The sequence below is a fragment of the Pipra filicauda genome, unplaced genomic scaffold (assembly GCF_003945595.2).
Source record: "Pipra filicauda isolate LSUMZ 115617 unplaced genomic scaffold, ASM394559v2 scaffold76_size2844353_pilon, whole genome shotgun sequence".
NCBI classification, from domain to species: domain Eukaryota; kingdom Metazoa; phylum Chordata; class Aves; order Passeriformes; family Pipridae; genus Pipra; species Pipra filicauda.
In genome coordinates, this window is record NW_024104942.1 from 881,336 (window position 1) to 894,266 (window position 12,931).

The window sequence follows — 12,931 nt, forward strand, 5'->3', positions numbered from 1 at the left end:
AAAAACAAGTCCCTAAACAGGGAACAAAATGAAAAGGTCTTTGAAAAATTCCTTTGTGTACTATTGTTATTATTTTTACATGATGGGTTTATCAGCTTTCAGGGGCAAAATTATTGCTAAACCTCTGAAAACACTTAGCTGGCCGAAGAATTCTACACAGAGAAAAAGAGTACTTGGTATTCTTTTACGACTGTATGTGCAAAATAAATTGCTTTATTAAGTATGAATTCAGGAAGAGATGCACATTTGTGTGTTTATCTTGATGACTGTGCAAAATGGCAATAAAAATATAACGAGGCCAGTGTGTTTAATTAGCTTATTACACATTAAAGATGCACAGTGCAGACAACTATTCTGAAGACTTTCTATAAATGATGCAGTTTCAAACCTGCATCACAAAAATAAAGCTGTCAAATTTAAATTACACTCTTACAATCCTAGCTACCTGAAGATAAATGTGATGCTTTTTTCCCTTGAGGGGGAAAAAAGTAGTTTAGGTACATACAGTGTTGAAAGCAATGGAAATAACAGGAGTAATTCACAAAAACTGAGTAAAAATTAATTGACTAATGTTTTTATTCTAATGTGTGCACCTTTAGTTGTGTAATGGTCCCTTTTACTGAAGAATGGGATAGAATTTTCTTCTTGCATATGGACTTCCTTGAAATAACCAAGAGTCTTGGCATTGCCTGTTCTGGCTTTGGATGTACATTGTACTGAAACTATTGAATTTTAGTAATTTCTTTTAGACATTTAACTTGAAAGTTAAAATGGCTAGTAAACTGCATTCTGATTGTAGAATTTAAGTACTAAATAAACTCTATGCATATTAGACCCATTTGACTTAGTCTTTTTTTTTAATATATTGTTGGATTATTGTACCCTAGTTTGTAGCTGCAGTTTAGTGTCAGTGAGCTGTCTGGCTCCCCTGACAGGGGAGAATTCCTGAATGGCACTGTACAGACTGATACTTTGTAGTGCAGAGTAGAGATGAAAGCCATTACTTCCCCTCTAAAGCTGCCAGACTCTTTATTCCCTTTTCTGTTCAAGTGGATATAGTTTGGGAGCTCGGTGATCAGGCACTGAAATGTGAGGCAGACACACACACACCAGAATTCGTTTGGCTTCATAGTTTCTTCATTACAATTTGACAGAGAAGAGTTGAATATAAAGGCACCATTAAATTAAACTGACCATTTATTGAAACAAAGCTAGAAAGCAAACTAACGTGCAGCAAAAAAATACCCATTATTCTTGTACAGTTTAGACTTCTCTGAAGCAGGATGTAAGAGCCATGAAATGACATCACTGTCTCACATGTAGAGTCCTGAGTTACATAATGATTTTTAATGACCATTTTGATTATGATAAAGCTTAAGCAAGGACACCAGTTAATTTGCTAAGTCCATAAAGTCTGTCAGAGAATGATTTGTGATTCAGAAAGCCATGGTTTGAAGTTGTTGAGTGCAGCTCATGCTGTGTCTCTTTGTGATCTTCTGCATTCATCTGAAATTCTGTTTATACAAAGGAAGATGAAGCTAAGGTGGATGGCTGCTCAGGAATTTGCTTTTATTTGACACTGATGAACTAAAGGAAGCAGTTTGCCTTCATCATGAAGCCTTTGAGTATCTGTTGCACCTCCAACACAAGTCCCATTGATAAACACTCTTGGGACCTATCAAGAAAACAAAAATTGCATTAGTTACTTCTTGGAAAAAAGATAAAAGTCTTAAGTAAGCCCACATGGACTCTAATACACACAATAGTTGCGTTCTTCTAGATGTATGTGTAATATTAGTGTACAACTCATATGTTTCCATAATATTTACAGAGACGGGAAGCTTTGAGTGCCCCTCAGAAGTGGGATGAAGTCACTGTGTGGGAGTTTGTAATAACTGAGTCAAGTGAGACTGTAGGAAATAAAGAAAATACAAGGCAATTGTTTAACACAATGGATTAAATATACAAATGAAAAATAGATACTTCGGTTATTTCAGTGGCAGTATGGAAAAGATAACTGAGGGATAGCCAGGGAGGCTCTAAAGGAAAAGAGGGTACAGAACCCTTCTGCAGTACCTTGTCTTTAATTTGGGAGCTTATATCCCAAGTTACTTGTCTCAAAAAGATGAAGAACTTGATATGGACATACCCCAAGGGGCACATGTGTATCCCAAGTTCTTACTTTGCTTGTTATGTGTAGGAGAAGATACTCACTGTTCTGCCACCCGTCATCTGCTCAAGAATGTCCTGGAACAGGCTTCCATTCGTATTTGTGTCCAGTTCCACAGCTGTGTAATTCACATTCAAACCCTCAAAAAGCTTTTTTGCCATTTTGCAGTATGGGCATGTTGTTTTAGAGAAAATCACCACACAGTTGTCTGAAATAATGTTCTGTATGTTCAAAAGAAAGTTTAAGTCAGTGAGGTTTCAGTCAGAGAGCTTTATGCCAGTACATTTCCAACAATATTGAACAGTCATGAAAACCAATACAGAAGTCAAAACGCTGGTATTATGGTAACAAATACAGGAGGATTACTGCTGGCACCTATGAAGCCATGTTTGACCTGTATTTGACTCCAAAAAATTGAGTAGAGGTCTGAAAAAACATAAAATGGGTGCAGCCTGGGAAGATCAGGTTCCAGGGCTGTGGATAAACAATGCTGCCAGCATGACTTGATAAACACAGTAAGCATAAGAACAGGTTCAACATGCAGAACTATTTACAGTATTTCTTTGTATAAATGAGAAAACGTTTTAAGTACCCATAGCTTTTATAAATGTTGAAAATAAGTAAAAGTAGCATAAATAATGTTACCTGTATTTGACTCACAGCAGCATCATTAGACAATCCTACAGAAGTAGACTGTAGGCTCCCCATTCTAGAACTAAAAAGAAATCACAATCAGATATTCGAGCTTTCAGACAAACATCACGTTTTGCAGTTCACAAATTAAGGGTTGGCTTTGTCCTGTTTTTTTTTAACTGATTTCTCTCTTAGGCGCAAGTTCATTTCAGCTGCACTACCTACACCGTTCTGGTGCTCAGCGCCGGCGGGGGCAGGAGAACAGAGCCGGGTGCTGGAGCTGCCGAGCAGCCCCGGCGGGGCCGTTACTCGCCAAACGCTCCGTTCCCGGCAGGGCCGGACACGTGTCCCGCCCGGGACACCGCCCGGGGCCCCCCCCGGCTCCAGCGGGAGCACCGAGATCCGTCCTTGCCGTGCCGGCCCGGCCCCCCGGAACCCCCGCTCCTCCCACGGCACCGTGACACGATCCCGATGCCTGTCCTGATCCTGACCCCGACCTCGATCCCGGGCCTGGTGGTCCCTCTCCTCATCCCGATCCTTCTTCCGGTTCCTCATCCCTATCCTGATGCCTCTCCCAGTCCCGAACCCGATCCCGGTCCCAGTCCCTATTCCTCTCCTTCTCCCGAACCCGATCCCTCTCCCAGTGCCATCCTGGTCTTAATCCCGATCACGATCCTAATGCCGGTCCCAGTCCCAATTCCCGTCCCGATCCCGATTGCGATCCCTCTCCCAAATCCCAGTCCCAACACCGATCCCAGTCCCGATGCCGATCCCAAACCCGATCCCTCTCCCCCTCCCAGTCCCCATCCCCATCCCATTCCCGGTCCCAGTCCGGGCCCCCATTCCCGACCCCTCTCCCCGGTCCCGCTCTCACCGCCCCCCACAGGCCGCCGCCGCCCGGCGCAGCGCCCCCTGCAGGGCCATGGCCGACACAGGAAGGGGCGGGGCTTCTCCGCAGTCCTCACCGCGGTCCGACAGCGCCCGCTAGGCCCCCGCACCGCCCCACGGGGCTGCCCCGCGCGCTGCCGGTGCGCCGTGAGCGCCAGCGGGATGGGGGTCAGGAGAGGGGCAGCGATGGGGTGCATTTCCCGGGATGGGGGTCAGAGAGGGACAGCGATGGGGTGCATTTCCCGGGATGGGGGTCAGGAGATGGGGCAAGGATGGGGTGGATTTTCCGGACGAATCGTGTGTCTAATGCCATGTGAAAATAGTTTCTCCGATGTCTCTTATCAAATCCTGATTTAGTGATATGAATAATCTGGTTAATAATCTCACTATGATTCCCAAAGCTGCGGGAACTGTTTTGTAAACTCCCGTTTAAAACTTCTAATGAAGGTATCGCATTAAGAGTAAAACGAATTTATCTGTTGCATTAAATTTGGCAGAAAACCACCCCTGTTGAATTCCAGCTGCTCCTCAGGAACCATAAGGACCAGGAGCAGCTGGGCTTGGATTCTGAGGGATGGCCAGTTCGGCACTAAGCAACAAAAATGCAGAGCCACCGTGGCACTGGAATGGGATGATCTTTAAGGTCACTTCCAACCCAAACCATTCCATGATTTTGTGCTGGTCGTAAACACATTGTCTGCAGAAGCATGTGTGAACACATAAAATGTAACACAGCCAGGCACAAGCACATGAAATTGGGAGATGCTGATACAATGCTAAGAGCACGATCTCAAGCACAAGCTGCTTTCCACATTTCCCGAGTGAGGAAGCACTCCGTACAGCTGAATGTTCGAGCCTTACCCAACTGGCATCCCTGGGGGAGGAGGTAGGTACAGCCTGCTGACAGTCCCAGGACACAGAGGTGGAGTCTCCTCTGACCTCCCTGCTCTCTTAAGCTGTATTTATATTGTTTTCTTCAAGGGAGGAGAAAAGATGAGTTAATTACAGTTGACATCGTTCTCTGTTTAGATGGAGTTTGACTTCAGCCATGAGTGAAGTGAAGTTTGGTCATGGCTTAGGTCATTCCTTTGGCTCCCGTTACCTGCATTGTTTCTTACAGAGCGTGACAGCACTCCCGCCGTGCTGCTCCATCCTTTGTTTCATACCTGCACTGATTTCAGCAGGGCACGACCACCTCACCTCCTTTGTTCCCTGCCTCCCTCAGCGTTCCTGCTCCTCAGGGTGCAGGCATCATGTCCCTCGTGAACTACTGCCAATGCACACACTGTCTTGCTGAACTTTGTTTTTCAGTGTTCTCCCCAGATGAAGGCAGCCTTACATGAAAAAGAAAACCAGAACTGCAACATTTTCTTGAAATCTGAAAATAAATCTCTTTGCAGACGTGTGTGCACCATTCCCTGCTCCCTGAGCAGCAGAACTGAAATGAGTGGATTTTGGTGTCACTGTAATACCATAATACTGAAGAAAGTATTATCTGTAGTGTAGGAGATGTACAGGGTGTGTTTCCTAAGACGTAGCACTGGCTTAGGTGATGTAGGTTTTTGGATGAGGCATGGAAACAGGACTTGACCCACTGGAAGCATTTCAAGTTCCATTCCAATTTTGATGAGCCATAGCTCCAATAATAATTCCAAATCCAGTCCAAGAAATTATACTCTGTTTATTCATTATGTCTTTGTCTTCTAAGTGCATCAGTATTACTCTATATCCATTGACAAATAAATATTGGCAGTGATTGGTATAATTCACAATGTTAGTAGTTGGGAGACCAACCCCCTCCTGCCTACAACCTCCTTTCAGGGAGTTGTAGAGAGTGATGAGGTCTCTCCTGAGCCTCCTCTTCCCCAGGCTAAACAGCCTCAATTTTCGCACAAAACACATTAAAACTCTGGGTGCTCGGGGCGAGGGAAAGCTGTACCCGTGACAGGAGAGACAGAAACTTCACTCACAGTATCCTGGAGTGCCCAAACAAGGCACAGTACAGTCTTGGAGAAGTCCTCGAGAATTAGATAAGGGGTGTAAACAAACAGGATGTAAACTAAGCTCTGTGTACCCAGATAAAACAGAGAACAAGCGCTGCAGTTTTTGGTGGTGGAACACAATGACGCCGTGCCCGCTCAAGAACCGGGGTCAGGACGACGACGAAGACCCGGAAGGACCAAGGAAGACTTCCCATATGGGCGTGACCATGCAAAGCATATCATGAATATGTATTCAGTAAGCAAAATATCTAATGAATATGTAAACGGCACGCGTAATAAATATTGCCCCGTCCATCTGCCATTTGGCACGTCCGATTAGAGGAGCTGCCCTCCCAACGTCCAGTATGACGAATAAAAGAAGAACGCCCTTTTTAACATCTACAAATTGGTGTTAAGAAGTTTGTTTTTCTGCCGCTTTCCGGGGTCACCCGGGACCACCCTGAGGGCGGAGGGGGCGTGGCTTTGGGGGCGTGGCGAGGGGAGGGCAAGAAGCGCTCCGCCCCGCAGGTCACGCCCCCTTCCCGCGGGGGCGGGTCGCTGCCATGGCAACGCGTCCGCGGCGTCGCCCCCTGTAGGCGGCGCGGCGGCGGCGGCTCAGGCGTTCGCGCTGGGCAGCCCCGGGCGCGGCGGCGGGGTCCTGCGGCGGGCGGCGGCGGGGCCGGAGCGGCGGCAGGCGGGCGAAGATGGCGGACGTGCTGAGCGTGCTGCGGCAGTACAACACGCAGAAGAAGGAGATCGTGGTCAAGGGCGACGAGGTGATCTTCGGCGAGTTCTCCTGGCCCAAGAACGTCAAGACCAACTATGTCATCTGGGGGTGAGCGGCGCGGCCCGGGGCGCGGCGGGCGCGGGGGGGGGCGGAGGAGAAGGAGGAGGAGGAGGGAGGGAGAAGTTGCCCCGAAGTTGGGCGCGGGGACGGGGCTCGGTCCCCGCCGCCCTGCAGGGACGAGGCGAGCTGGCGCGGCCGAACTGGGACCGCGTCCCGCAGGGCCCCGGGGCCGCGCCACCGTACCCGGGTGTCCCGGTGGCGATGCCGCCCCCCGGCAGCCCGGCCGGGCAGGGAGCGGGCAGGGAAGGACTCGCCACTCCCTTCGGGAAGGCACCCGGCCCCTGCCCCGGGCCAGAAGGGCCGCGACCGGGTCGTTCCTCGATTCTCCTGCCGCGTCCTGCAGACTCATGCGGTGAGATGGCAGGAGGCAGCTTCTCCCGAGTTTTTCTGGGTTTTCGGTGGAAAACGAGGCGTTCCGTAGTTACGTTGTTGTTTGGACAACGCTGTCCGGCACCCGGTGACATTGTCGGGGTGTCCTGTGCAGGGACAGGGGGCGGACTCAGTGACCCCAATGGGTCCATTCCAACTCAGCATATTCTGTGATTCCCCTGTTTTAGTTTATTTGTCCAGTTTGCTGCTGTCCTGGAGCTTTGGAACACCGGGACAAAGCCAGAGAGGTCCAAAACAACGCTCCCCCGGTGCTCACCTGCGAGCCCCGGTGAGCTGTGCGGGTGCCCTGCCCCTACCGGGGGCCTCTTCCTGGGCAGGACCCGGTGCAGGCTTTTCCTAATTGGTCTTGTTATAATAAACTAGTAGAGATAGTGTTTACGTGGCTTAAGTGATTGTACCAGATAAAATACTTATTTTTCTGAAACTTCCAGAAAACAGGGGTTTGTACCTGTTGAATTTCCTGGTATGGTATGGATTGCTCACATTGCAAGGAAGGTCTTCATTAGCCTTTACTCATAATTTAGCAGCTGCTTGCTTTTCTAGTCCTCGCTAGAAGGATTCCAATGAATCTCTTTCAAACCCAGGAGAAAGAAAATGCTCATTGTTAAGGGTTAGGTAGCAAGTGTATCAGGTATGTTATCCTGTGAAGCTTTGTGGAAAAGTAGAAGAACCTGCAGATTTCTAAAAAAAACCCCTGAACTTGTCATTCCGTCTGACTGGGAATTATTTTTTTGTTTTGTTTTCGTAATTTTGATATGAATATTAGCATCCCGACTCGTAATTTGGGAGAGAGAAAGGAAATAAACCTGTTTGTTTATCTTAACTTGCAGATGAACTTTTTTTAGCTTTGTGTTCTGTTTATAACTAGGAATGTGCTATTTCAAGCACATTTCAGGTTTTCAGAAACTAATTTTGGAGTTATTTGTGTTTCCTGGCTCGATAGGGGATACTGGTAGCTAGACCGAAGAGGAAGAAAAACATTGAGATAGCAATTAAAGGTCTTAGCTGTATTTTTGCTGAGCAATGTGTAGACAGTCATGGTGGTGTCCTTGCCACAAGTTGCTTTTCCCAAGCATTAACAAGCACTGGTTAACTAGACAAGCAAGATTCATTGCTCTTGTCTAGGGAACAAGAAACTGATACACCAGTCCAACTGTACTCCTGCTCAGGAGAGCTGGAATTAGACCCAGGCATTGTTACCAAAAGCCAAAAAGACAGTAGCTGGAGAGGAAAACTTTGTTATGTACAATCAAGCAGCTTTATCTTCATGGTCAAGAAGGAACTGTGGGTGATTAGATGATCCTCTGAGCAGAACAGCAGCAGTGACCTCCTCATAGCTGTCTGTGTATTCACCTCCTGTGGTAGACGTGGTAGAATTTGGAGGGTTTTTATTTGTTTGAGGTAAGTTAGTAAATCTTGTTTTAGACCAGTGGCTTCTGAACTTGTGATAGGATCACACTGCTGTCAGCTCACAATGTTTCATGGGAACCACTGTGGCATTTTGTATATTGCATCTTCAAATGGAAGACACTGTAAAACTGAGACCAGTTCTGCAAGCCATGCTCAGTAGCTTTGACACCACAGTTTAGGAGCTGGTAATTTATGTAATTGCCAAATTTATGAGGAGCATTTTAAAAAACTTTTAAGATTCAAACCCCTTTATATTCAGGTCACCTGACAGGATTCACAGTCTGCTTACACTGAGCAATTGGTGGCTTAGTCTTTTACAGAGCAAACCTTGATTTCTGTTTAGGTGTCCACAGCACGGTTGCTGTAATTGCATCTCCAGCCTGGAGAGAGTAATGCCAGTCCAAGCAGCAGCAGTGGCATTTGTCCCTGCTAGAATTAGAAGTAGTCCCATGAGACATTTAGCTCTGGCTCCTCGAGCAGCTCAGCTGACAAAGTCAGCAGTGCTGCCCTGCACTGCCTTCTCTCTGTGCTACACAAAAGTCAGCCAAACAGAGAATTGGTCTGAGAACTGAGCCAAGTTAGAAGTAACCTGAAGGGAAAAAAAAGGGAGGGGGGGAGGGCACAAAAACTAACTTTAATCCAGGTTAGTTTCCAGGTAATGTTTATATGAATTTTCCTCCTGGCACGTGAGGAAGGCTACGTGGCCTGAGATTAAGTGTTTTGTGTGTTTTGATCTATGGCTCCTGAAGAGTAATTATAAAATCTGTTTCAAAACCAAAGGAAGGAATTAATCTAACAGAGAAAGGTATTGCTTTGTTTGCCCAGCCGAGGGCTGTATGTGCAGCTGAGGAGTTTAAACAGGGAGCAGCTGGCCCTGGATATTGTCATTTGTGTGATACTCGATGTGCCTCGTCTTGTGTTCTTAAAGATTTCTGCTTGCTTTTGTGGATGAGACACAGGGCTTTACTACCTCTGTAAAAATGCAGGCTTTGAAACAGGGAAGACGAAATAAATCTCTTAAAAATTAATAAATTCCTGGGTGCCCCCAGGTTGAAGGGGAATGGATGAGCAGGAAATAAATTTCTGGTGTTGAAAACAAGTAGATGAAACTTCTTCTCTTGTATTATATAAACGTTTTCTCCATTTTTAAGGTGGAGTTTTATTTTGTAAGAGATGCAACTCCTTATTTTGCTTTAATGCTTATTACTGGGCTTGTTGAAGTTTGCCTCTTAAGATGTGGGAGGGAGCTTGGACTAGGGAATTGGATTTTGGAGTTCTCAAACCATGACCCTTAACTAATTGATGCCATAACTAAATATGGGAAATAAGAGAACTAATTTCTGTTTTTACTTTGGATGTTTGTAAATTTAATGAGGTAAGCTACCCTCAGATCTACTTGCTTTTAGTTCTCTGTTTATTGAGCAGGAGGACACACTGATGCTGAAATGTGAGTTTGGAGTTAGATTTTCTCCTCATACGCACCTGCTTTTCCATCTGATGATTTCCCTTTAACATGCAATCTCTTGTTCCCCTAATAAAACATCCTCTTAGAGCATGGGGATCTCTTATGTGTGGGGTTGAAGTGATGAAGTACCAGCTGTGCCCTGCTGAGCTTTGGCAATGCCCATGGCTTTGTAATACTGTATTTTCAAATTAATAGGTAAGGGTTCAGTATTTTGTTTGTTTGTTTTTAAATTATGCCATTTACTGCTAAATATTGTTAAAACTTGAATAGATGACCAACTGGACTTCTATATAATGCTCAGTGCATATGGCACATTCCAAAGAAATAATGAATTATTCCAACCTAGGATAACCTGAAGTGTTTGTTTGAAAATGAAGTGACGGCTGCATCACGGGCCACCATGGCTTCACTTCAGAGCCAAGCCTATGTGGAGGAAGCCTTTGTTTCTGCCAGTGCTCCGAATATGTTTAGATACCACCTTATCAGGGATTGTTACTGTTCTGCTCTTTACTCAAACAATTCCTTGCTGAGGAGTCCAGTTTTGTTGACTGTAGTTGTGGAGCCAAGTTTTGGCTTCTTAGCAGTTTAAAGATACTTTGTCTCTTCCCTTTCCTCTCCAACAGCAAAATATACACACAACCCTCCCCCCCCACACACACAGGCCAAGTTTTTGGAAGGAAGAAACAGTGGTAGAAAGATCCTTTATTCTACAGTTCTACTGGTATTTTGGATCCCTTTTCTCTGTGTGATATTCATATACTGGTTTTCTCAGGCATCATTAGGAAGGGGATGTTTTGAACCTCACTGCTAGTAATGGGTTCTGAACAGGTTACTGGACACTTCTGTCTGAAAAATTTCAGAAAAGTGATTGCAAGCAAAGCAGTAGTGGCATTAAATCTACAGTATTGAGAAAACAGACCTACACTTCCCTTGCTTTAATAGGTGTTTGTGTAGCTCTTTCAGGTTCAATAATGTTGTGGCTGAGTATTTTTTATTTCCTCTCCCTTCCCCCAGAGAGGTTGGCACTTCTGTGGTGCATGTTGTATTTCAGTGCTGATGGTGAGCCACGAGTAAAGCCGCTGTACTTAGAGGGAAAGCTCCTTCTTAGGGTTTTAATGGAAGGGTTTCTTCATGAAATATCTCGTTTCATGAAAAATCGGTACCAGTCTTAAATTTTATAGCTTTGGCTTGTCTTCCTCAGGCTTTAAGGTGAGCCAGCTGGTTGGGGAAGGGGACTGGGCAATGTGGAGGAGCCAGGGTCTGGCAGGTCCCAGGTGGGCAGTGGGATCGCTGCTCCTGCTGCTTTCCTGGTGAAGCTGAGTGCCAGCTCCGTTTCTCAGAGCAGCTGGAGTATTTAGGGAGTAGGTTTTGTTTTGAAACTTGGACAGGCATTGCTTCCCCTACAAAATCTTATCCTAACAGCGAAATGAGTGAACGTGTGTGAGGAGGGAATTATGTTCAATGTACTTGGAGCCCAGCTGAAACTGAGAGTTTTATTGTTTGACGGGGAGGGTTTTTTGCTAATCGTTGCATAGAACAAGTTCCCTTTTAGACTTAAAAGGTGTCTCTTTGAAACAAGCTGTTTGAAAGCTGAGATTGAACTTGATGCTGTTGTGTTGCTCTGATGTGGTCTGACTTTAGTATGGGAGCTCATTGTAATTTTGTAGTTCGTTGTGGTTTTGCTAGTTTTGTGTGCAGGTAGTTTCTAGTTGCTCCTTATTTTGACCTTTTAGCACTATTTTGAACCCTTTGCTCTCTAGACTCCATAGAATTTATATATTCTGAGTTCTTCACTGTGCTTTCTCTAGGGGTGAAAATTCTATCCTGTTATACCTGAAGAGCATGTAATTTTTTTTTTCCACTCACAGTTCAGTTATGTTTCTCTGGCTGTCCCAAATAAGGCAAGGCAGTTGCTTCGATAATCAGAATAAATATGTGTGAAATGTGAATATGTACTCATGGTTTCACAGATCTCGCTTGTTTGTTTTACAACCCATCCAGCTCTTAGTTTGGCTTATTTTTGATAGGTTATATAATTTGTTCATTAAAGAGACTGCAGGAACCCATATCCTTCACCTGTATTTTTTAATACAATTGATAGTTAACCAGTTTGTCAGTAGCCTGATATTAATATTACTATTTGCTCTTTCACCTGTCATCTGGAAAGAAAAGAGATCTTTTCTAAAAAAGGGTGTGCTTGAAACAGAGATGGAGAGTTTAAATGTTACTATTTTTGTTTCACTGTTTTACAGGACAGGGAAAGAGGGCCAGCCCAGGGAATACTACACTTTGGATTCTATCTTGTTCCTGCTCAATAATGTGCACCTTTCCCATCCTGTGTATGTCCGTCGTGCCGCGGTAAGTACCTCATACAACGTTGGATTTTTTTCTTGTCATAAGTAATACCGTGTGTAGATATTTTGGGGGGATGACAGTAGCACTGAGATGGATGAATTTGGCTGGGGAAGGGGAGAAAGATACGCACCAAAGTGTGCGAGTGCACATGAGAGTTTAAAAACCAGCACCTCGATGTAAGGATCCCGTGACGGTCCCTGCCAAGGTGGAGCATTTTTCTTGGCAGTTTGCTTCCTAGCAGATTATCCCTTCAAACCACCAGCTTGCATTTACAACAAGAGTGTGTCACCCAAATATTAACAGTAATGTAGTGTTTCTCTTGATATTCTATGGACACACTTGTTTCCAGCACTATTTCAAAAGAGTACTTTTGTCCATCTGTTCCGTTGTGCAATTCCAATCTAGATGATCCTTTAGTGCCTGAGAGGGCAAAGATCAACAGAACAGACTAAAATACAGCAGAATAGCTTTGGAGTGGACTTGGAAATATGCAATCTAATTAGAGAAATTACTGGATAAGCTCTACAAATAAAGATAGAGGAATTCTCAATGGAAAAAGTCCTTTTGATTTCCATTTGACTGCTTTCTATGAGCCCACACTTCATCTTCCCAGGTGCTACATGGTTACCTGACACAGCAGTGCTGCATGTTTTAGGTACTTGGAACAAGAAAATTGAGATACTTAATTTCTGTGTATCAACACAGACTCCTGGCAGAGAATTGTGTGTGTGTTAAAAGCTAATCTTATTTGCAAGTTTGAAGTGAAGGAGGAAAAAAGACTGTCCTCTCTT

General features: G+C 45.1%; 3 protein-coding genes across 5 annotated transcripts in view; 2 read left to right on the forward strand and 1 right to left on the reverse strand.

Annotated features, from left to right (window-relative positions):
* Window positions 1-1,115: 1,115 nt before the first annotated feature.
* On the reverse strand, window positions 1,116-4,578 carry GLRX2 (glutaredoxin 2). 3 transcript variants are annotated; one of them, XM_027713294.1, is made up of 4 exons: window positions 4,553-4,578; window positions 2,816-2,885; window positions 2,215-2,391; window positions 1,116-1,675 (listed from the first exon to the last, which is right to left on the reverse strand). In XM_027713294.1, the coding sequence occupies exons 1-4, from the start codon at window positions 4,561-4,563 to the stop codon at window positions 1,556-1,558; spliced, it is 378 nt and encodes a 125-aa protein (XP_027569095.1). In that variant the 5' UTR covers window positions 4,564-4,578; the 3' UTR covers window positions 1,116-1,555. The 3 variants fall into 3 exon arrangements, with proteins under 3 accessions (XP_027569095.1, XP_027569094.1, XP_027569096.1); XM_027713293.2 differs by lacking the exon at window positions 4,553-4,578 and adding an exon at window positions 3,678-3,765; XM_027713295.2 differs by lacking the exon at window positions 4,553-4,578 and adding an exon at window positions 3,031-3,117 and having other exon boundaries at window positions 1,120-1,675.
* Window positions 4,579-6,337: 1,759 nt separating this feature from the next.
* Window positions 6,338-12,931, forward strand: part of CDC73 (cell division cycle 73) — a 105,919-nt gene continuing 99,325 nt past the window's right edge. The window contains exons 1-2 of the mRNA XM_027713283.2: window positions 6,338-6,508; window positions 12,038-12,143. Coding sequence (XP_027569084.1) covers window positions 6,378-6,508; window positions 12,038-12,143 — 237 coding nt within the window. The 5' untranslated portion in view covers window positions 6,338-6,377. The remainder of the gene's footprint in view (window positions 6,509-12,037; window positions 12,144-12,931) is intronic.
* LOC113983788 (ubiquitin-conjugating enzyme E2 D2-like) lies at window positions 12,214-12,639 on the forward strand. The gene is given in 5 exon segments (XM_039389782.1): window positions 12,214-12,274; window positions 12,322-12,400; window positions 12,402-12,524; window positions 12,526-12,587; window positions 12,590-12,639. Coding segments are annotated over 5 exon segments (375 nt in total).